The sequence below is a fragment of the Musa acuminata genome, chromosome BXJ1-6 (assembly GCF_036884655.1).
Source record: "Musa acuminata AAA Group cultivar baxijiao chromosome BXJ1-6, Cavendish_Baxijiao_AAA, whole genome shotgun sequence".
NCBI classification, from domain to species: Eukaryota; Viridiplantae; Streptophyta; class Magnoliopsida; order Zingiberales; family Musaceae; genus Musa; species Musa acuminata.
Genome location: NC_088332.1, coordinates 11,568,806 through 11,592,989, shown reverse-complemented (window position 1 = coordinate 11,592,989; position 24,184 = coordinate 11,568,806). Strand labels below are relative to the sequence as shown.

The 24,184-nt window shown below is 45.8% G+C and overlaps 3 protein-coding genes and 1 pseudogene across 7 annotated transcripts; 1 reads left to right on the top strand and 3 right to left on the bottom strand.

Moving 5' to 3' along the window:
- Window positions 1-1,939: 1,939 nt before the first annotated feature.
- On the bottom strand, window positions 1,940-4,396 carry LOC135676265 (uncharacterized). Its single transcript, XM_065187235.1, has 2 exons — window positions 3,707-4,396; window positions 1,940-3,053 (listed from the first exon to the last, which is right to left on the bottom strand). Exons 1-2 carry the CDS (start codon window positions 3,758-3,760, stop codon window positions 2,373-2,375), a joined length of 735 nt encoding a protein of 244 aa, XP_065043307.1. The 5' UTR covers window positions 3,761-4,396; the 3' UTR covers window positions 1,940-2,372.
- Window positions 4,397-4,571: 175 nt separating this feature from the next.
- Window positions 4,572-6,571, top strand: LOC103987765 (probable pectinesterase/pectinesterase inhibitor 34). The gene is made up of 2 exons (XM_009406159.3): window positions 4,572-5,643; window positions 5,715-6,571. Exons 1-2 carry the CDS (start codon window positions 4,572-4,574, stop codon window positions 6,410-6,412), a joined length of 1,770 nt encoding a protein of 589 aa, XP_009404434.2. The 3' UTR covers window positions 6,413-6,571.
- Window positions 6,572-11,357: 4,786 nt separating this feature from the next.
- On the bottom strand, window positions 11,358-15,207 carry LOC135676264 (uncharacterized; annotated as a pseudogene). Its single transcript, XR_010514215.1, has 5 exons — window positions 15,032-15,207; window positions 14,626-14,820; window positions 14,018-14,047; window positions 12,980-13,918; window positions 11,358-12,357 (listed from the first exon to the last, which is right to left on the bottom strand). The product of XR_010514215.1 is annotated as an uncharacterized LOC135676264 (transcript).
- Window positions 15,208-15,628: 421 nt separating this feature from the next.
- LOC135676263 (uncharacterized) lies at window positions 15,629-22,938 on the bottom strand. Of its 4 annotated transcripts, none has more exons than XM_065187232.1 (7): window positions 19,561-22,938; window positions 18,693-19,300; window positions 18,329-18,538; window positions 17,406-17,620; window positions 17,067-17,217; window positions 16,273-16,331; window positions 15,636-15,700 (listed from the first exon to the last, which is right to left on the bottom strand). In XM_065187232.1, exons 1-5 carry the CDS (start codon window positions 22,790-22,792, stop codon window positions 17,169-17,171), a joined length of 4,314 nt encoding a protein of 1,437 aa, XP_065043304.1. In that variant the 5' UTR covers window positions 22,793-22,938; the 3' UTR covers window positions 15,636-15,700; window positions 16,273-16,331; window positions 17,067-17,168. The 4 variants fall into 4 exon arrangements, with proteins under 4 accessions (XP_065043306.1, XP_065043304.1, XP_065043305.1 ...); XM_065187233.1 differs by having other exon boundaries at window positions 15,637-15,700; window positions 16,285-16,331; XM_065187234.1 differs by lacking the exon at window positions 16,273-16,331 and having other exon boundaries at window positions 15,629-15,700.
- Between the last annotated feature and the right edge of the window lie 1,246 nt (window positions 22,939-24,184).

The following is a 24,184-nucleotide window of genomic DNA, read 5'->3' as shown; positions in this document are numbered from 1 at the left end:
ATCCTCTCTACGTTGAAGAAAATGCTTTAATTATGAATGAAGAATGAATTATACTATTTGAAAGGCTATCTTAATGTGATTTATGCAATCGATATCATCTGGTTAAACGTCAAGTTTTGATCTGATATGGTTATAATCAAAATGTGATTTATGCAATTGATTCTTGAACATTTAAATATCATGTGTATCATATAATAATTAGGACATCGTAGCTTTTTTTCAATGGGTATTAATTAATTAGTTTTTTGGGGTTAATTATTTCAAACTCTTCCGTTGTAATTGAAGTCGGACTAGGAAACCATTTGGAGATAAATTTCTAATCCGACTCGGTTTGGAATAATCTAAGTCGGATCTTTTTTGGAAACCGAGTCGTATTACGAAGCCAACCTCATCCTATATATCTCTCTCAGAGCGGCAGGGCTCATTTGTTCTCGTTCTGCTTCTAACGCCGCGCCAGCCCAGTCTCTTCTTAGCCTCTGCTCCTCCCGTCGTCTAGAGATAGCCTCCAAGAACCTGTGGAGAGTGGGGCAACGACCAGATGACGAAGAGGGCGCGCAAGGAAGACGGGAGCGAGGGCAGGAAGAAGGCCAAGCGGATGAGGGTTGATGGCGGAGGAGACGGAGAGAAGACGAGCGACGATATGACATTGAAGAAGCTAGGCATCAAGAGAATCATCTGGAAAGTCAACGGCAAAGTGGAAGGCATCTCGAAGCTATACGATGAAGCGGCCGAGGAGGAGGAGGAGGAGGAGGAGCGCGGTTCAAGAACCGCTAAGCGCCAGAGGACTGGGGCGGCCACGATCGCCGATGGCTGCGGCCCCAGCGTGAACAAGAGCACGAGCACCTCCTCCACCGTCGTCGACGAACAACGCCGACAACCACGTCATGTGACGTCGTTGCCGATGGAAGCTCGGGTCAATGACCCTGTTTGCGTTATGCGGAAGAGGATCGCCCAGAGCGACATCGAGAGGCAGCAGCATCGGCTCCTCCTGCCCGTAAATCAAGTCAACAAGCCAATGCTCCAAGGCATGATGACCGCCGCGGAGAAGACGCGGACGACGGAGAAGAGCGGCCTCCCGATCAAGATTCTCGACGGGGCGGGGAGGGAGTACAACCTCATCCTCAAGTTCATCCCATCCATCAAGACCTACCGCATCATGGGACCCGACTACACGAATCTGGTGGACGACAACGGGATTCAAACGGGCCACTTTCTTGATCTCTGGGTGTACCGAGTGGGGCGGAGAGGCAGCGGCGACGGCATAGCCAACGAAGCCGGCGAGCTCAGGATGGCCATAATAAACAATGCAAAGCCCGAAGAGGAGGAGGACGATCGAGAATGCGCCTTGGCCGACGAATCTGGAAACGCAGGAGGCAGCGTTTCCGACGGTCTACCGCATGAGCTCAGCGATGAAGAGATGGAGGTAGCAGCCGCGCTAGTGAGCCTGAGCCATGGCGATGGTGCCGATGAACGGGAGGCGGCACGCATACTAGTGTGGATGAGCCATCGCGGGCTTCCACAGTGACATCGTCATGGTTGTGGAGTGCAAAGACTCCATATATTACATATACTCGACACATTCACATTAAGAGATTAGCTGTACGGTCGACACGAGAATATTTTCCAATAAAATCACCAATTTTCTTCTGTCAATTATAGATAGCTCATAATCTGTGGTGATAGTATTTGATTTCCGATCCTGTAAAAGACTTCCTCGGAGAACATTTAGGCTTCGATTGTTCCTGTTAGAGTTGACCATATGCTGAACGTTTAGGCTGAATCCATAACATGCTTCTCCTCATCCACACATTAGCACATTGATGGGGTTTGAGAATGGAAGGATGGATTCAACTCAGAACATAATAACCAAAGCTGGAACAGCCAATGATTGATCCATCCAAGCCATGATTCAGAGTGATAGATCTATGACAAGCTATACTAGAGATAGATAATATAGTTACTATGAACAAATTGTTAATATATTACACTCATTTCACTTGATTTACATGCATCTCAATCATAAACACATAAGAAGAACAACCAGCCTGACAGCTGAACTTGATGCCAAAGTCTTGTGCCTCAGCCATGGTTCCTCAAAATCCTGGCCTTCCTCTGTTCACCATAGCAACTGAACCGATTCATGTTGTTCCTTTCTCCTCCCATCCAAGTCGTTCCATGGAGGGAAGGAGACGGTAGGCATGACAAACAAGTCACATAGGTCAACCACTCACACATGTCATCAGCATCATCTTCTCAAACACACCCACTCCACCTTATAAGCCACAACAGCTATTTGCAAAGGTGTTTGCCCCACAGTATTGCATGATGCACGTAAGATAGGATAGTAGTAAGTTCGCGCGGTATTGGTGGTCTTAAAGCGACTGCGGTACCCTAAAGATGTGCTCCTCTCCGCTCTCATCGATCTTCTTCACCCATTTGCTCTTCTTGCGAGACCACCACCTTCTCCCTCCTCCCCTGGACGCCCGCTTCGGTTCCGGGCTGCCTCTGGTGGCCATCGTCCCGGCCTCGTCGATCTTTCCTATCATCGTCACCTCCATCCCCTCTCCTATCGGACGCTTCAGGGATCTAACCGCGCCTTTGTTCAAGCCGCGCACATCACCACGAAGTCCTTCCTTCCCTCCTTCCAGATGATTGGCCACCACCACCGAACTCCTCGGGTTGACGTCGATCAACTTGAGCAGGCCGGTGTAGGAGTCGGACTTGCAATCCACCAGGGAGAAGTCGATGTTCTCGTACTCGGGCAGTAGCTCATACGGATCCCCGACCTTGAACTCCACTATGTCGTTGAGGCCGGACTCCTCGATGACCTCCTTGGTGGAAGCCAGGGATTCTTCCTCCGGGAGTATGCAGACGAGTCTCCCTCCGGTTTGTCGAGCTGCCGCAGCGAGGGCCACCGTTGATTGGGATGCTTTCGGTGAGACCTGGACTATCAACTTGGCACCCATACCAGCTGCCAAGGCGGATATGAACTCGATGCTCTCAGGTTCCACTGATTTCTGAGCTTCGTTTCTTCTTCCATGGTCCTGACTACGCTGCAAAACCAAACCAATCCTCTGAGAATTTAGCTTATTTCTGATGCATAGCAAATGCTACAGATATAATTTAAATTTAATTAAAAGTTTAAGTTGAATTAGACTTTTGCTTAATTAAGAGTAGAAAACTACTAATCTATATGGTTATCAAAAAGACCCTTTACGACCTTATTAACCCGAAGTTAATCGAGAGGTGGCGGGCAATGAGGCGACGATTCCGTAAGGTTTCAAGTACGAAATTTCTAACATGGTATCAGAACTGTTCGATTTCTAACGAGACCAGAAACAGGTCATATGAGATTATGAGAGGACAATTAAAACTGTTGGTTCTCATCTACTTTAGATTGATTCTAAAAACATCAATAACAAGATTCAGATGAAGTAAAAGCAAATCCTCTGTAATGAAATCCAATAACATGTTGAATAGTACAAAGAAATAGGATATGACAAGCCCAAAATGCTTGCTTTGTTACTGGGCACACAAAGAATGGATTCTATCTCGAATAAGATTTGTTGTTTTTTGGAGAACAGAGAGATTATTGCTTGTCGCCTACAGAATGCTGCTGTTTCCATTTGTTTGTGTATACGCAAACGGATTGGTCTCTGAATTCAAATGCACATCATATAAGAAACAACAGAAGGAAAAGGATTACCAGCTTGAGAGTATCTAAGTATGCATTGGCAGCGTTCTCCGGAGACCAACCCATTGTTCCGATCGATCAGCCGTTGTCGTTCTCCTCCTGCGCCAGTGGAGAAACAGGAGGGGAATTACACAGAGAGGTAGAGATAGAGAGAGAGGAGCAGAAGAGGAAGAGATGGAGATGGAGAGGAAGAAGCAGCAGGATTAATTCAAGAGGAGGTGGCCGTTGCTGAGGGCTTGCGTCGTTCCTTCGTCGTTGACGCTGGGACTCGTGAGCGGTTGAGGCTAATCTAAGCATAGATCCCAACCGACGACGGTAATCCCGCGTCCGATTCCTATGGCCATCTGTTGCTGGATTTGCTGTCCGATATGCCCCGTCCACGTCACTCGGTCAACCCTTCGTGTGAAGACCCAAAATTCTATGTTTATATATAGCAATGCTCCATTGGTGGGTCCCTCCCTCATCCTTGTTTGAGCATTTCGACAAACACTTGGTGCTCCCGTCTCTCCACCCACCTTAGCTCCTAATCGTGCAACACACACTGTGTTTTCCACCTCTTCTTTCTTCTTTGATCATTCACCTCGACAAATGCTAACATGCTGAAGCAGTGAAGTGCACCTCAAAGGCTGCTGCTTTCAGAAGGGAATATGTTATCAGGACCTGATACCATCCAAAGTACGATAATGCAAGCAAATGGGGATCTTTAGCACAGGGAAAGCAGGATGGCGGAGTAGAAGCCAGCTCATGCTGCAGGATATGGACATCTCACCGACCGCTCTTGCTGCTGCCTTAGATACCTCACTCGCACCCACTTGGACTTCTGCTTCTCTTTCTTCTCCTTCTCCCAACTGTTCTCGCTCGAAAGCAGACTCCAAGGATGGTTTATGGCCGACTCGGCTCGTCTGAGTCCACTCGTTACACACCCCATCTGCAGCCGAGTCGCAAGCGGCTGTTCCTTTGGGTCGGCCTCCTCGCTGTCCTGTTGCTTGTAGCCGCCGGCGTCTCGGTGGCGCTCTTCGTCCGCGGCCGGACCCGGTCGGTCTCCCCCGCGAGCCGGGCGCCGACCCAGGCCATCGCCAGGGCCTGCAGCCTGACTCGGTACCCGGCGCTGTGCGTGAGCTCGCTGCTTGACTTCCCGGGCGCGCTGGAGGCCGGGGAGCGCGACCTCGTGCACATCTCCCTTAACATGACGCTCCACCGCGTGGGAGCCGCAATCTACGGCGCCTCCGCCATCGCCGGCACCGCCATGGACACGCTCGCTCGCGCCGCCTACGACGACTGCATGGAGCTGCTTGATGACTCCCTCGACCAGCTCTCTGACTCGCTCCTCGCTATCTTCCCCTCTGCGTCGCCGTCCCCGTCCTCGCAGGCGCGCGTCAAGGGCGCCTCCGACGACGACGTGCTCACCTGGCTCAGCGGCGCCCTGACCAACCAGGACACGTGTAATGAAGGCCTGCAACAGGTCAAGAACCTCTACGTCAAAGGGCACATGGAGAACCAGCTGAAGGACCTCACCGAGCTTGTCAGCAACTGCCTCGCCATCTTCGCTGGCGTGGGCCGTAACAAGGACTTCGCCGGCATTCCCATCCACAACAAAAAGAGGAAACTACTGAACGCCATCGAGGACGACGACGAGTTCCCGGCGTGGATGGGGAAGAAGGACAGGCGGCTGCTTCAGGTATCAGCGGCGACTATTCAGGCCGACATGATCGTGTCCAAGGGCGGAAACGGCACCTACAGGTCCATCGCGGACGCCGTGAAGGCGGCGCCAGATTACAGCAGCCGCCGCATCGTCATCTACATCAAGGCCGGCCGGTACGACGAGAACATCAAAGTTGGCAGAAAGAAGACGAACCTCATGTTCATCGGCGACGGTAAAACCCGGACGATCGTAGCCGGATCACGAAGCGTCTACGACAACTTCACCACCTTCCACACCGCCACCTTCGGTATGCCATTTTCACTGTGAATTCGCATGATCGAATTCTATCGAACTGAGGAAGAAGACAACTCTTTGCAGCGGCGACGGGGACGGGGTTTATTATGAGGGACATCACGATACAGAATTGGGCGGGGCCGGAGAAGCACCAGGCCGTGGCGCTCCGGGTGGGGGCGGACCGTGCGGCGGTGTACCGCTGCAACATCATCGGGTACCAAGACACGCTGTACGTGCACTCGCAGCGCCAGTTCTTCCGTGAGTGCGACGTCTACGGCACCGTCGACTTCATATTCGGCAACGCCGCCGTGGTGCTGCAGAATTGCACCCTGTGGGCGCGCAGGCCGATGGCCAGCCAGAAGAACACGATCACGGCGCAGAACCGCAAGGACCCAAACCAGAACACGGGCATCTCCATCCACGCGTGCCGGGTGGTGGCGGCGGCGGACCTGGAGCAGGCGAAGGCCAGCTACGCCACCTACCTAGGCCGCCCATGGAAGCTGTACTCGAGGGTGGTGTACATGCTGTCCTACATGGGGGACCACATCCACCCGGCGGGGTGGCTCGAGTGGAACGCCACCTTCGCCCTGGACACACTGTACTACGGGGAGTACATGAACTATGGGCCAGGGGCGGCGCTGGGGAGGAGGGTGACATGGCCCGGGTACCGAGTGATCAAGCTGCCGGCGGAGGCGAGCAAGTTCACGGTGGCGCAGTTCATCTACGGCTCCTCGTGGCTACCCCCAACCGGAGTGGCCTTCTTGGCTGGCTTGTCCATGTAGATGGCCACCACCCAGACCAATCAATCCTTCTCCTTCGTCTATCCTACTCCTTGTAGCCTTTATTCTCTTTGATGTATCTGTGACTTCCGAGAACTGTACATTGTCCAAAAAGTTGCCTGTTCCACCTTCTCCGGCCTGGAATACATACGCTTTGCTACAGCTACTCCATCACAGGTCAACTAAGATGACGCACTGAAGAAGAAAATAGCTTCATTAGGTCGCCACCACAGTGCTGACCTAACCTGAGCTTACACAGAACATGGTATCCAGCTCAACTAAGAACAACAAAAGGTTTTTAGGAATGATAGCCTACGATTTCCAAAACTCATCGTGGTCTGGTGCTGATTGCTGTGGACGACAAAATTGATGACAGAAGGTACAGGAATCGGGTTGTCCTGATCTCACAGAAATAGAACCTGTCATGATTTCCTTGGCTGAAATAGTTCTTCGCTGCCAAGGAAGAGGAAAGGAATCCGACTACCAGAGGCTAAAAGGTCGATGGAAGACTTTAAAAGGCCGAATTTCCAAAAAAAAATCTTTAACTTTGGCCCCCTTTTTTGTCAATAGACCGCTTCAAATTTTTAATTTTTTTCTTAGTATACCCTAATTATATGAAAAAATTTATTTTAATCTTATAATATTAAAAAAAATTTACTCAATCCTAGTCGTGCCTCCACCTACGTACGTCTGATTGTTCGACCTATTGCCCTAGCCTGTGACAATAGTTCTTGTCAGAAACCGATGAGAGAGCTCCAAGGGACATTCAACCCTCATGTGAATGATGCAACTAAGGGGGTAATCTCACGCACGACAAAGAATGGACAATCTAACTCTTGCGTAAGATTGTTAAATGGGAGCGACTAACTTTCAAACGAGACTATAAGCACAGAGAGACAATCAAACCTTTCGCACGAGGATTATTGATAGGGGTAAAAACAGATTTGACGTAACACACCGGATTTGACGTAATACGCCACGACGTCAGCCACCCTTGGACGGCACACTGCCCTAGGGGACGAGCATTAACACCAATATAATATGCACCCTCACTCATCGTACCTAGACGACCTCATCGTCTGACCCCGCACGACCGACCAAGGTAGGGGAAGGCGTCGACTGAGGCTCGTCATACCCTGCGGCAGCTCAGCCTTCCACGCAACGCCCACGACGACGACAGGCACCATCAGAGGTACGGCCCTGCCCCGGCAGGATGGCACATCAGGTAACATCAAACTCACCTATAAATACTCACGGGCCCCAAACGAAGGGGGGGACACCACTTCACCCAAAAACTCCTCTCCCAATCACTGACTTGATCGTCGGAGGGGTCGGGCCGAATCACCGACCCGACCTGTGTGCAGGTATTCGACCGGAGCTGACCCTACCCAGCGTCACGGAACTTTCCAGCCAAGCCCCCCGCAATCGGCCGCCACAAGATCCCGAGAGGAGCTACGCCTGATCCCAGCCATTCGGACCCCTGAACCAGCTGCGTCGACCCCGAGGTCACAACTAAAAAAGTTATTTACCATAACAGATTGGCGCTAAAAGGAGGGCCCGAATGTCTAGGGATCCTCAGACTGATCCCGACGAACTCCCTGCTGAGGGATCATTCTTAGCAGGGGCGTAGGTCGTGCGTCTCTTGCGTGACGGGCCGCAGGCTGACGACCTCCCCATGACCTCGGAATGCTACTAGCGTTCATTCGACAACCCGGATCTGCTTCCGCCCGAGGGCGCTCCGAGCGCCCCTTCGTCGGTGTCACCCGAGGCCTTTCACGATCTCGCACACCAAATCCGAACTCTGACGGGTATGGTACAAACCATCATCCCGCTCGTCTCCCAACCGACGCCCCCGCATATGACTCAGCCGCTGCGGCAACGAGAGCCGCCCGCTCGGGCCCACATGACGCTTCCGGAGCCTTCCACTTCGCCTTGGGTCCGACCGACCCCACTCGGGGATCCAGTGATGGCAAACCCGAGCGGTCGTCCGGAACCCGAGGTATTATCTTCGGATTCAACGGACTCCCTGCGAACCCAGCTACGCTTCCTTAGTCAGCGGCTCGACGAAGTAGAGAAGGAAGTTCGCAACTCAGAGGGAGAGCTCGGGGTGGACACACACCGAGGGTCTCCGTTCGCGTCCGAGATACGAGATCAGGCGGTTCCCCCGAACTTCCGGCTCCCTTCTTTGGATGCATACGATGGCTCCACTGACCCAGCGGACCATGTCGCCGCTTTCCGTGCCCAATTGGCACTGTATGAAACTTCTGACGCTTTAATATGCAGGACGTTTCTCACGACCCTAAGGGGTCTGGCCCACACATGGTACAGCGGCATGAAGACCGGAACGATCACTTCCTTCGGCTAGCTCGCCAATGACTTTGAGCTCCACTTCATAGCCTATGCGTGGCCAAAGCCGTCCGTTGCGCTGCTCCTTGGACTCAGCCAAAGAGAGGACGAGCCCCTCTCCCATTTTGTGAATCGTTTTACAACACAAATCCGGGGGTGGCTAGACGCTCATCCCTTTCTGTTGGTGCAGGCGTTTATCACAGGCCTACGACCTTTCAGGTTTTGCTGGTCCCTCATGGAGCGACCCCCCACCACAGTACCAGATATGCTCCAGCGGGCTAACCGGTACATCGCGACGGAGGCTTGGGTAGCCGCAAGGAAGAGGAGCGATTCTGGGCGACAGGCTCCATGGAAGCTGTTAAGCACCCGCGGTCGCTATCCGGTGTAACCCTTCTGACTGCCTCTCGGTTCACGGTTAGCTTCGGCGTAACCCCCCTCTTTTTGCATTCGCACGGCTCGGTCGTAGACTGCCCGAGTCCACCTTTGCGCGGCTCGCCCACCTGAGTTGTGTCCCTCGGTCTCAGTCTGCCCAAGTCCACCTCAGTGCGGCCTATCCGCCTGAGTCAAGGGACCCCGAGTTCACCTCTGTTCGGCTTGCCCGATTGAGTTGTGCTCCTCGGTTACGTGTTGCTTGGGACCACGCCTGCGCGGTCAGCCTACCTGCGCCGTGCTCCAAGGCTACGTGTTGCCCGAGACCACACCTGCGCGGCCTGCCCACCTGCGTCGTGCTCCTCGGCCCCATGACCCGAGACACACCTGCACGGCTAGCTCTCCTGCATCGTGCTCCTTGGCTCCATGTTGCCCGAGACCACACCTGCGTGGCCAGCTCGCCTGCGTCGTGCTCCTCGGTTACACGTTGCCCGAGACCACGTCTGTGCGGCCTGCTCGCCTGCATCGTGCTCCTCGGTCGCACGTTGTCCGAGACCACGACCTTTGCTCGGCTTCCCGACTGAGTTGTGCTCTTCGGCCCCATGACCCGAGACACACCTGCGCAGCCAGCCCGCTTGCATCGTTCTCCTCGGCTCCATGTTGTCCAAGACCACACCTATGCAGCCAGCCCGCCTACGTCGTGCTCCGGTTCTTCGGCTTCGTGCCTCCCAAGACATACCTGCGCGGCCAGCCCACTTACATTGTGCTCCTCGGCCCCCGGCTGCACGCCACCCGAGACCACACCTGCGCGGCCAGCCCGCTTGCGCTGTGCTCCTCGGCCCTCATCGGCTTCATGACCCCCGAGTCCAACTCTGCTCGGCCGGCCCACCCACGTCGTGCCCCTCGGATCCGCGTGGCCAGCCCACCAGAAGTCAGAAGCCATGCATCAGACCCCCTGCACGCAAAAACCGATGCATAGCTCCTTTCGGGGGGGGGGGGGAATATGATAGGGGTAAAAACAGATTTGACGTAACACACCGGATTTGACGTAATACGCCACGACGTCAGCCACCCCTGGACAGCACACTGCCCCAGGGGGCGAGCATTAACACCAACATAATGTGCACCCTCACTCACCGTACCCAGACAACCTCATCGTCTGACCCCACATGACCGGCCGAGGGAGGGGAAGGCGTCGACTGAGGCTCGCTATACCCTGCGGTAGCTCGGCCTTCCACGCAACGCCGACGATGACGACAGGCGCCATCAGAGGTACGGCCCTGCCCCGGTAGGATGGCACATCAGATAACATCAAACTCACCTATAAATACTCCCGGGCCCCAAACGAAGGGGGGGAAACCACTTCACCCAAAAACTCCTCTCTCAATCAATGACTTGATCGTCGGAGGGGTCGGGCCGAATCACCGACCCGACCTGTGTGCTGGTATTCGACCGGAGTTGACCCTACCCAGCGTCGCGGAACTTTCCAGCTAAGCCCCCCGCAATCGGCCGTCATAAGATCCCAAGAGGAGCTACGCCTGATCCCAGCCATTCGGACCCCTGAACCAGCCGCGTCGACCCCGAGGTCATGGCTAAAAAAGTTATTTACGATAACAATTATAATAAAAGGGATAATCTCGTGCACGAAAAAGGAGGATAGGCGAAAGGGATAACCTCATGCATAACGAAAGTAAGTTGTTAACCCACGCACAAGGGTTACAAAACAAAAGAGGGACAACAAGCACTCGCGTGAGGGTTACGAACTATGATAGGCCCTTCCACGGGTGCTCTAGACGAGGTTGATAAGCATTGGACAGAGGGGGGGAATCGATGGGCAGAGGCACAATGAACAATGATGATTGATAGGAGTAAAATAATTATAAAAAAAAAGCTCTGTAAAAATTATTAAAACTTCATGTGTTCTACCCAAAAAAAAAAAGAAAAATCAAGATTATGAGTTTTTTTTTTTCAAAAAATCGCCGGAGACTTGATTGGTACAATAGTGATGTGGGCTCTGATGGTGCTCCTGTGGTCCATTTCCATCCACTTGTATCTTCTCTTTTCTACGCAGTGGAGGGGGGAGTTATCGTGTGGGTGTCGGTGGGAAGCAACAGTGTAATGTATAGGGGCAGATGGTGGAAAGCAGCATTAACATACGAGTCAATGTCAAGTTTGAGAAAAGCTTATTGTTTTTAGCTCAAAGGGAAACGAATCCATAATGATTCCAAAGACATTTTACACAGTGAAATAGACGATTTTATTCATATATGCTGTTAGCAACAGTGAATCCATATACCAATTACAATGCCTTATCCAAGATTCTATTCGGAGAGAAACCCAAATATTAGTAGAATGAATCGAACTACTACCTTCTCACTTCACTCTTGGGAGTACCCAATCTCGACAGGTATCACAAAACCAGAAGGAAAGTTCACTTGTCTTGTATTTCCTCCGGAAAACAAACCTCGACCACAAACATTTTGTGCATGAACTAAAAGAACAACAAAAGACTAGCTCAAACCTCACATAATTGTCCAAAGGACTTGTACCCTACAAATGATCCCAGTTCTCCTTTTATTAGAGAAAAACTGAAAAGGTTTGTGATGTGCCACCTGACTGTTCTGGAGACAAAACTAAAGCGAGCATCTGTTCAACGACGGATGAGGGAAAAATACAGCTCCATTCATAAGTTTCTCTCTATAAATTCCGAAATTCTTTCCTCCATATAGACATCTCCATGTCAATGAGGCATGTGCCTTTCATCTGGAAAAAGCAGAAGCTCATTTGACTTGCCAGCTGCAATGAGCGAGTTGACAAGTCTTGCTGTGTGCCGGAAGTGCACAATTCTCACTGATCATTCCATGAACAAGCAGCAGCTTCCCTCTGATTTTGTGCACATGGTGCATGATCGACCCATACTCGTACACATCAGGATTTTCTTTAGGCAAGCCAATGTACTTTTCAGTGTCGAATGTATCATATCCGTCCCATGAAGTCATCGGGGCACCTGAGACTACACAGCTGAACGTGTCAGGAAATCTTGCCAGACTCATTGCCAAAAGAAGGCCGCCATAGCTCCAACCACATAGACCAATGTGACCCGCTTTGGCAATCCCTTGCCTTAAAAGCCACTCTGCACCAGTGAGTTAATCTTCTGCATCTACGCGACCGAAGCTGTGCTTCATATGGCCCTCAAACTCCAATCCTTGCCTTGCAGTCCCTCTTGTATCTAGCTGCCAACAGAAAAGAAAGCTTTGCTCCAGCTGGAAGATGCAGTAATAAACTAATAATCATGAGTCAGGGTGGGGATCCAGGTAAAGATATGCAGATTTTGAACAGTGTATTAAACTACTATCTATCTCTAAGGGTATTAAAAGGAACCTATGAGTTAATTATACTATTAAATTATTTATTCAACCAAAAAACATATGTTTATGAGCACAGCACAACAAAACATATCTCTAAGGGTATTAAAAGTTACCAAAAATTTGCCTTATACTCATGAAAGAACTCTGTTAGTTTGAACGATACTACAGAATCAAGTTATGTAAGCCAAGATCCAACTACCAAAGCCAGCAAGTTATATTGGAGATGATGCTTATAAAATTGAAACTATCAAATGATAAATAAAAAATTCAGTACTTTTTAGAATTACAATTTGTACCAGAGTTGGATGTAAAACTTATAAACATGTTAAAAAAAAGTATGTATATCTTGTTGTTATCGCAATACTATATATGCTAATTTAAAACAGTAACAAGTAAATGTTGATAGCCATTCGACAGAGCATGTAGAGCATACTACAGTTTGTAAACCTGACCAAAACTGATAGATATTATCAAGCAGAGATATCACCTTCCATACTAAGATTCCCTTACTCTGTAGGCATTGAGCTCTCATGTCAACTGTATTTATCCATGAATCAACTACTAGATGGAGACTTGGACCACCATAAACACTGATTAATGTTTTATATGGAGGCGGCCCAAATTTTCTTGCATCAGGCTTGTATAGAGCCCCATATAAAAGTGTATCATCTTTTGCAGATATTTGCACAATCTCTGGTAAGTTGTAGCTTTCCAAACCGTGGAATGGTAAGAGGCTGCTCATATAGAGGTGTTATTATACTTTCATCATGTAAATAACAAAGCAATACTCTAGGTAGAGAGTTCAGAGAATCATGGACAACAACAAATGTCTGCATATGATGATCAAAAGTTCCTGCATGTCTTCCCGTTCCATAAGTCAACTCCTAAGTAAACTCCACTCTTGTCATGAAGGTAGAGATGTCCAAAACCAGTCTTTTCACGCCCAAATGAAACCACCAGACAAACTATTCACTCCTTTGTCTAGAGGTGTGAAGCAATCATGCAAATTTATCCATATCACCTGCTCTTCTAAGTACAAGACTTCCTTCTGTCCATTCTGAATATCATAGTTAAGAATCTTAATTTGGAATGGTATCTATCAAGAACTGAGTTGTAAGAGAATTATCAGACATCCAATTGTCTCTAGCTAGATACTCTGCATTCCCACTGACTTCATCGTCTGCTCCACAATAAGGTCCATCCAAGTAACTTCTCCTCCAACGACAAGAACAACTCCAAGTCGAACTTTCACATTAGCTGCTCCAGCAGATGGGTATGCATGGTCTTCTTGTGCATTTGAGCCAACTAAACTTTTTCTTGTATGCATAATTCTGAAAAGAGGTATCTCAGCTGAATCAACTTCAGCAAATGCCAGATATTTGCCTTCAGGAGACCACCAGAATCCGGTCTTCCTATCCATGTCTTCCTGTAGCCAAAAGGAATAAGAAAATAGATAAGAAAATTTACAATGCACTAGAATCCAATAATATATATAGTTACAGAGAGAGAAGGAGAAAGTTAAAACCTGCACAATGTATTCAGCAAGGCCATGAGTCTGGAAACAGAAACAGGTCAGACGTGTCAGATACTGTACATAAAAATACATCACTAAAATGTTCATAGATACAATAAGTTCTTTACTAGAAGGAAGCGAAGATGCATACAGAATAAATGCGCAAATATGATGATCCAGGCTGAGGCAGCCACCAGATGCTGACTATAGGATGTAAAAATATGTTTGTTGTCTATAAGATAATCAGATTAATATTCAACAACTGAGACATTATAAGAGAACATTCGAAAAGTACAACAAGACAACAACCTTCACTGCTTCCTATTCCTACATCTGAACATTGCAAAACATTAACTATCGATGCATGATGGTTATGGCTAATAAGACAATGTTCTAAAAGTAATTCTTTATCATCTCAGTTCATTTTACGAACTATATACCGTATCTGACGGACGTCATTCAAAGATGTACTTTCATGAATATCTACACAAATTCTACTATGTTTGCACAAATTAGTGAGATCAAAACAGATCATAAATTTTGATAGTATCAGACAGAAGAAAAAACCTATAAGTCATCAATTCAAAGTGCATTTTTCAAACGAGCAACATATATCTCACCTTTCCCCTTGTTCTTGCACCAATAGTTAGCTGCTTAGGCTTCCCCTGTGACAAACTCAAGACATGAAGCTCATCATCTTTGACATCCGCAAGCATGCTTCCGTCTGATGACAGATGCGGGTCAGTGATTGGCGAACCAGGACAGGACGGCAGCTTAAGCTCCGGCTCTGAACCACATACTTCCTGGAAATAGACCTGTTGACAGAGAGGACATCATCACTTTGAATATCATTTAGTCAAGAAACTTCAAGATCAGTTGAAATCGCAGCACACAGCATTATAACTTGCGATAAAGGAAGCATGATGACACAAACCAAAAGTCATCCAGCCAAAAGAAATCGAATTCGGTACGTCAGTCGACCCGAAGAGTAAACAACCAAATCAAGAAATAGAGCAGAGCACAGACCCCAGCGGGCAAGGGCACCATGATGAGGGGCTTCCCAGGAGGGAAGCAAGAAGAGACGGAGACCTCGCTCTCCACTCGTAACGCGTGACTCCCAATGCCCTCTCCCTCCTCAGCTTCTCCTCCGCCGAGAGATTGCTCTCATCAAGGCCCCCTCCGTCGGGCGGGCTGAAGACCAGCTCCTCCCACCGCGAAGCGACGTCAAAGGCGAAGACTTTTCGGTGGAGGGTGCCGTCAGGGCTGAAGTAGTACGAGCTCAGGCGCCCATCGAGGCTGAAGCCGATGGAGGAGGGGGCGACGTAGCCCGGCAGCGGGTACTGGACGATCTCCTCGACGGGGAATAGGAAGAAGTCGTCGTCCGCGTCAGCGAGGGCCATCTCGGCGTGCCAGCGCCGCGGCTTCTTCGCGAAGGCCTCCTTGTCGCCGTCCCTGGCGGCCGCTGGGCGACCGGAACCCTTAGGGACGCGCCAGTACTGTCCAACGGAGGGCGGAGAGCAGCGCAATGCTACCCCTGTGGGGGTAGGGGGTATCCGATTGGACCGGAGCGATCGCATCGGGCCGGGGAGGCAATCTAACGGCCGTCACCTCTGGCGCTTTCCGCCGCCTCCTCTAGTCCGCACGGGTTCACTTAAATAGTTCGCATGCTTCTTACATAACTATTTCCGGACAAATCTGAGATCACAAAATATTGCATCTTAGCGAATATATATGATTTAATTACTTGCGATCAATTAGTATATTTGGTAAATAAGTTGCAAGAAGGCTTATTAATGATTCAATTACTCAAATTGTTGAAAATAATAGTGGAAAACGTAATTAATGGACTAAAATTGATAAGATCTTAGATTTGCCGTAATTATTGAATTTTAAACATTGACTAAATACATTAATCAATACTATTAATTAGGGACTTGGGGGTGTTAGGTAGAGAGAGTGATTTAGGCAATGGGTTTAAATTATTAATAAGAGGAGAGAATTTTATTTGACTTTTAATGATGATTTAATAGGAAGACTTCGAGTTAGACAATTAATTAAAAATAATGCTTAAAAAGGTCCTTAATTATTATTAAATAGGGAGAAAGTGGAACAATACATCATTGATTGATAACCTCCTCCTACACTTGTATAATAATACAATGACAAAACTCTCTTCTTTTGAACTACCAACAAAAGACAACATACATAACTTTGCAAGATATGAAGAATTAAAGAAAGAAATTAGCATAGGAAGATAAAGTAAGTACAGTAGGAAAGACCATGAGTTCTTTGGGTTGAGCCTTATCGTTCCTTGTCACAAGGCAACCTGCAGAACATAAACGAGAGAGATTTCAGAAAGCTCTGCTTCCAGTTTAAGATTGAATACAAGAAGAGGGACACAGGTGCTTTTGTCTCTTCAGAATTGATCCAGACAGTAATCACACAGATAAAGATTAACAAAGAAATGAACAAATGTGTCAAGAAGAGGGACAGTTGTTTTGTCTATTCGGAATTAATCAAGAGAGAGATCAGAGATAATGATTAACAAGGAAATAAACAGCTTAAAAAGATGGCTTAATGCATGAGACTTCAGTCAATTCAGATTGGTATATACAGTTGCATATATGTGACCCGATATCCTATTCCGGCCACTCAGAACAAACAAATAAACAATCTTACCATGGTTTACCTTTACCAACAGACGACCCTATAAGCATGGAACCACATTTTTCACTCCCAGGATTAACACAATGAATAGATAGGCCGTCAAAATTAAAGTCTAATTTGTCTCATCGGTTCAGACGAAAATTTTGTTCAGGGCATAATGTAGAACTTTCAAGTCAAATAGGTGATTTTTCAAATAGTTTGAAGACAGCATGCAAAAGAACGAATTGTGTGCATAGATTAAAATTGTCAGTCCCTACTTTTTCTTTTTGTAAATTTTAAAGCATTAAAGATACAAGATTGCAGTGACAAATTTGTTTAGCTTAATCACACATGGACAGATGATCATAAGTTGTGTACATTAAGGACAAATTATTCTTGAAGTTATGGATCTTACCTTCGAGAATTATCCATGACGGTCTTCCACATGGATTTCATGGAGCAAAAACATTCTAAGGACAACAAACTTGGTGCCCGCTTGTGACTTCCGATCATATCTTTAGGATTTGGCAGGCTTTGTAGACTTCATATGCTTCTGTCTTGGCCTTCTGTATGATAAAGAGAAACAAGTTCTATCAAAGCAAAAAATTACCAAAGCTTACGGGACAAAAGGACAAGCACAAGTTTGACATATCTTCAAAATGTCATGTGCATGTTTGTAAGCTTGTACTTTGTGGCCATACAAGTCTTTACGCTAAAAAGAATTATAGTAAGCATAAATTGCCAATGGGAATACCTATTGGTGGATTTGTCAGCAGCGATAACACCCTTCATTAATGTGTTCACATCAAATGATCGATCACTCATGATCTTATCATGGTACATCTTGCTTCCAAGCTCTGTTATTTCTTCTTCCACTTCTTCTAATGTCTGGTCAACATTGAGTTTGACCAGTCCTGTCCTGATAACAGTAACATAAAACCCATTGGCTTTGGCTTCCCTAAAAGCATCCTGCAATGTATTTGAGACCATTCTAGATATAAGTGGCATCAAAACCTCCATGCAAAAGGGAAAACAAGGATTATGAGGTATCACTAGAAAGAATAGCACTGCCATGCAAAGAGTGTTAAAGATACTTCATATGGTAGTAAAATAAGAGAATAATGAGATGGCCAGTTCACTGCTAGTGGGGTACCTAAAAGTGCTTCAGTGCTCATAACCAGGAACTAGTTAAGTCCAGTGGCCTATAGACAGAAGCAAGGAAGATAGGCAGATGAAGAAATTTGAAAATTGTTTAGCAGTAATCAGCAAGTTATATATATAAAGAAGAAAAACCTAAACTCCCCTATAAACATGTCCCAAGTCTCAAAAAAGACATACCGAGGATGCAAGCATTTAAGATCTAATTTCTCACTAATTTGCAAGACTCGGGGCTAGCCTGCACCACCACAAGGTTCTCCACACCAAAATAAGACACAGAGGAAGTGTGAAGATGTCACTTTCATGATGTTTTGAAATGTGCACAAAAGGCCCATATGGGCCCCCACATGAGTATGCACATGAAGGGAGTAAGGGACTGTCAGCACCAGTGTGAACACAAGTATCATCATTTTGAATCATAAGGAAAAGGATGCACAACATATTTCTAAATTGAACTGCATAGCAGAACAAATGAAGGAATAACGTTTAAAAACACAACATCACCAAAAACACAGTCACCTTTGGAGGTCTAGCGACGACGAAAGCTTTGCCACTTCCAAGAATATCCATGTGAGACTGTAGAATGTAGCAGAAGTTCTTAGAATCTCCTGGATCCTCAAAAGCAATCACATGATATTGTTTTGGATCCAATTCAAGGTCAGCAGCCATTTCAAGTGAATAAAACCCCACTTTTGGAGTACCTTCTTCAATTGTGTATAATTCTATGCACTGTAGACAATTATAGTGAAAAAAAAAAGCATGAGAAAAAGCAGGCAAAGATGGTTAAACAAAGCAAAATGAGATAGGAGTTAAGACTTTGGAACATAATAAACATGGAAAATCTAGTGAATTATATGAAACAAAATGAAGACAGGTCAACTACCAGAACGAAAGGAAGATCTAACCACCAAAGGTAATCTTCTTCTTTTTCATCTGTGTATTCTTTGTATTTGCTGACAACTGCTGGTGTACCAAACATTTGAACTTCTCTTTTAAGCTTCTCCAATTTCTTCTCAAGGTATCTCCGTTTTCTTTTGGGTATTTTTGTCATTAAATCAGCCACATCCTTTGTCTCTTTCTCAGTGATCCATCTGTCTAAATCCTTTCCCATCTCTCTCATAATGGATTTAATCTCGGGATCCTCCTCTGCATTATAAACTTCTAGGAAACCTTGAGACCATTTCTTGGTATGTTGCCATTGTTCCGTTCCTTTCTTTTTTCCCACTCTGCTAGTACCATCACTACTCTCGATCAGTGTCTTTGGTTTCACAGATGATGCGTCAAGAGACATCTTTCTGATTCCATTATCTGGAGAGTATGGGGAAACACCTTTAGAATTTGGAAACCCATCTGTTTCTTGAAGACTGTTTTCTTTGACCTCTTCAGAAAACATTGGCTTCTGATGTTTAAGAAATTCTGGATCTTTATCGATAGGAGGGCCTTTCCAGCGGGGAATTATTTTTTCCAGTGGATCATTTACACTGATGCCATCTGTTTGAAGTAAAATAATAATAATAATGAACAGATAAACAAATTGAGAATATTTGCACAAAATAATGTACCTACTTAGTTGCTTAATAAGGAACACGTTTCTGTTGGTCAACCACAGACATTTTAATATAGAAGAGCATTCACGTCAAATTGGCAATAAATGATACACCATGATATTGTGCTATCCATTCAAATTGTATCTTTGATGAAGTGTGTATTGTAGCACCTGGAGTTACAACAGAATGGATAATAATAAGTACCTGCTCCATAGTCAAGATTTTCAATTCTGGAGTGAACCCATTCATGAAGGCGCAAAAGATTTCCACTAATCTTCTCAGCCTTTTTTTCTAGTCCCTCGAAGAAGGCAAGCTTATCATCAGCATCGATTAAATAAAAAGGATCCCTGCCTGTCAATTCATTTTCTCGAACTTGAAATACAATTTTCTGCAGTCTTTCATCATTCATCCATTCAAGTTCATCATCGCCTTCCATCAACCTGAGTTCACTTATGTCGGTGTTCAAACTAGGCTGCTGTTGGATCTTCTCTTTTGCTGCCATGTAATTTTCTTTGAAGCCAACTGCAATTTTAGTAATCACTGGATCAAACTCTTGAAAATTCTCTTCAACCCAACTCTTTCCAGCATTTAGTTGTTTTCTGTTACTAAGGCGGCCAACTTCACCCGAATCACATGGAGAGTTTGTTGGAGACCCTAAAATACTATTCTCTTTGTGCTTTTTGGTAGCACCATCAAAAACATTAGCATTTGACTTTGACGTTTCTAATTCTCCAGATACATTGGACCTGATATCAAGGCTATCCTGTTCTTCTGTCATGGATTCCAGGGAAGTGTCAAAATCTGACAAAGTATCATTATCATGATCCATCTCAGAAGTTCCCACCATTGTATTTTCTGCAGTTTCACCTGAGCCAGCATTGACATAACTATTTTTCCTCTTTGAAACATTCCAACTGTCAGTTTTTCCTTGGAGTCCTTGAAGCTCTTCACATAATTTGTTGTCATCTTTCAAAATGTCTGCTTCTTGAGATTGACTTAATTCATCATCTTTTAGTGGATCTACAATCAAAGATTTTACACCATCAGAACTACTGGTAAGATGGGTTTCTAGTTCTACTTGGTTATCAGAAGTATTGGAAGTGCATTCATCCCTTTGATCATGTGCATCCTCTCGTTTTTCACTCAGGTTTTTCATTTTTGGAGCACAAGAATCAGTTTGCAAATCAATTTTATTTACAACTTCAAGCAACACCTCATTTGAGTTCAACTTGGTACTAGTGTCTGAATCAGAAAGGTCACAAGTACCATTAACACTATTCTGAGTCACAAATAATTGGTCATGACTATCAGACGGAACATCAAGATTTTTCTCTTCTTGCATTTCAGAGTTCTGCATATCCACAGTTAGCTTATTATCGACGGCATCATCCACATATAATTCAGTAATGGAAAAGTCATCACTACTTGGTCTTTTCAGGAGAGAGGCAGAAGCAAATTCATCACCATACAGCTCCCTAGAAAATGTCTTATCCTGCAACTTGTCTGAGGTTTCAGATGCAGACAAGTCCTTGATGTTTCTCGGACTTATGCTTTCCATAGTTTTGTCATCATTATAATGGCTCCACGCATTTATGCCTGCTGATTGCTCTGTAACTTGCACTTCCTGGTCTGACTGTATAGTGTCAGATAGCATACCATGTCTTTGTGCTAGGTATTCCCGAGCTTCATCAACTGATGTAATTATTATCGGCTTGACTCTAAAAGTGCTTCTACTGGAAACATCAGATGAACTGCTACCAGTTATTCTCTCTTCCATGATGGAACTGTCCAAGTCATTGTTTCCTAAGTTTCCTCCATTTCTCAATATATCACCTCTGCTGATGGAATCATAATTCAAGACAGTTTCTGTATCGACACCAGTTGAGTGTGCCCCACTTGAAGATCTTGTTACTTCCTTTTCATGGTGGCCCTCAACATCCATGTTATTTCCATTATCTTGGAGAGAGTTTAATAACTCTTGACATGGAGTTTTATTAAAATGCTCTGTAGTACTCTTTCCAAACATTTCCTTGTTCTCTCCATCCACATGAAACTCCATGTCCTCCTCTTGGCGAGTAAGTGAATCACTCAAAGATGTTATATCAAGATCTGATTTATCACCTGTGGCCTCAGTTTCTAAAACGGTATTGTTCTTATCAACAGCGCTTTCCTTATTCTTAGCCCATGATATGGGATCTGTTTCTGTTTTCTTAGAAGTTTCATTATTGGAACTATCCTGCCGCTCTTGTTCCCGTACCTTTCTTGCCATTTCTCTAATTTCCCTCACTTTATCATCAAAACTTTGAGTTGTTACATTTAAGTGACTGGATGAATCTGTTATAAATGATTTGTCTGTTGATGCTTTGGCTTGTACGATGCTCTTCCTCAGTTCATTTATATCCAATTGTGGCCTACTACTGACAGGAAATTCATGTGCATCATCAATAACTTTGACAGTGCCCTTCTCCATCTTCTCCCTCTCCATCCTCAGTTTTATCTTCCTCCTCAGCATCTTAGCCTCTTGTCTAGACAATTCCACCTTATCATTTTGCACAAACAATTTTGCAATGGCCCAGAGAATGCAGCAACTACAAAACAACACGAAGCCCATCCGAGGGAACATCTTCAGAAATGGCTGAGCCCGAAGAGAGATAGAATGGATACCATCAACAAAAGACAATTTCTTTCCCTCGACAACAAACTTAACCACTGAGCTATTTCTTGGAAGTGCATATTCACCACCCTCTATCATTTTAGCAATGAGCTTAGCACGAAAGATCTTAGCATTCACATCCGTAGCTCCTTCCACCTCCTCGAGAGAGGATTCTCGGATTTGGTTCCTTTTGATGATCTCGCCCTCATTCACCAACACCCGCACAATCTTCCTATCAGAATTTTGGTAAATCATGAATATAGGACCAGTACCAACTCCCCAGAACTCTGAATCCGCCTTGTACTGATCAACCCAGCTCTCCAATTTATCCCATAAAACCGATTTCTTTTCTGACGAATCCCCACTCCCAGAGCCAACGGCTTCGACAATTTCGTTCCGTCTATCGGCATCCACATCCGTCCTAAGATCTTCTAACTCGCCACTGAAATCCTCGGACAGCTCCAAATCAAGAACAGGATCTAGGGTTTGAGGAACTCTACGCACCTGCTCGACGGTAGAAGTCAGGAGTTTCTCTCTCAGTGTGTTCCGCCGTCTCAATGGTCCCCGGAACCGTGCCGAAACTTGCAGAACTCTGCCGCCGCTGCTCCTGGCACTGGACGAACCTCTCCAAGACGGGGATTTTAGAAAATTAATGGAGGAGACGGTGCCCTTCCTCGAGGAGTGCTTCGTGGACGGGGTTGATGAGGCGGATTTGGGCCTGAAGGGGGAGAACCTACAGAAAAAGTTGGTGCTTCTGAGGATCGAAACGGTGGAGACATCCATGGGCAGAGGCTTCCGAGTGAGGAAGGGGGTGGGAGAAGATGATCTAGGGGTAATTTTTCGGTGAAGATGATCGAGCAGGGGTGAGATTGAGGGATTCGACAACGGGAGAGGAAGAGCGATGCTTAAACCCCGGACGACATCCTTACCAAAGGGTAACAAGAAACCGGCACCGGGAGCGAATATTTACATCGATGCCATTAGGGCCGCGATTGATCGAAATCGAGTAGGTCCCGGTCGTGTCGGGTTCGAATAAGTGCTTCGTGGGTAAGAGGGTCCCACATGGACGGTACACGTGGCGCACAGCAACTACGTCATCGTGGGGCCCATTGATTAAACTATGGTGTTATAATCTCTGTTCAGGATTGATCATATATGACGTGGCTCTGATCTCATCAATGGAAAATATTTTTCTATTATCTTTGTTTATTTTTAACGTGGGCTTAAATCAAAAAAATTATTTATTAAGAGTTTAACATCGACCCAACATAATAGCCTAAGATTTGTGATGTGCCTTTCGATTTATCCATATGGTTTACAATCTTTTCACTTAGCATATTGGTCGATACTTATTGGTTGATACTCAACATATCTCATTATCGCTCGTAACATATCATCCGATCCGATGCTTCTATGGGGTTTCATCAAGAAATCTTCTTGTTAGTTTCCATTGATATAGATTATTCTGCTTCTAGTTTTAGTGAGATGTGGAGATATAGTAAGTTCTTAAATAGAATCTATTTTTTTGATTTATTTTGTTATCATTTATTATGCTCAAATGTATCAGATTCTAAAAATATAAAATATTATTATTATTTTAATAAATGAAGAAGGGTGAATTTTTAGAAAATATATAGTTTTTTAAGACATTCCTACAAAAATATTTAAATATTTAAAAATTCTCATAAAGTTATGTAAAAATATGATTTTACCATTACTTATATTGGACCTGTCATTATCTATTCATTATATCATCGTCGTCGTTTCCTTTTATCATCTCTTGTCTTTCTAGATCCAACTAGCTCCTGTCAGATTCTCCTTATATGTCTTGCTCTTATCGTTTTTACTCGTGGCATAAATGATTATTGACTCTCGTTGTCCTAACTTTTCTCTCAGTCTCCTATTTTCTCACGTATAGCCCCCCTTTGCTTGCTCCTATATCATTTGTAACCTATGTTACGAGTAAAGACGACATTGGACGAAGTGCCTAAGGATAAATTTGATGAAATAAATAGGAGAGGAGTTAGAGTAGTAGGACTATTAATTGCATGTCGTAAGCGAGAACGAGGCATGTAAAGTTCGATCTGATGAGGACGAGGGTACTAGGTGAAAGCGACGATCGATAGAGATAATATAATTATTTAAAAAAAATTATTTTTTTCAAAAATTCACCCG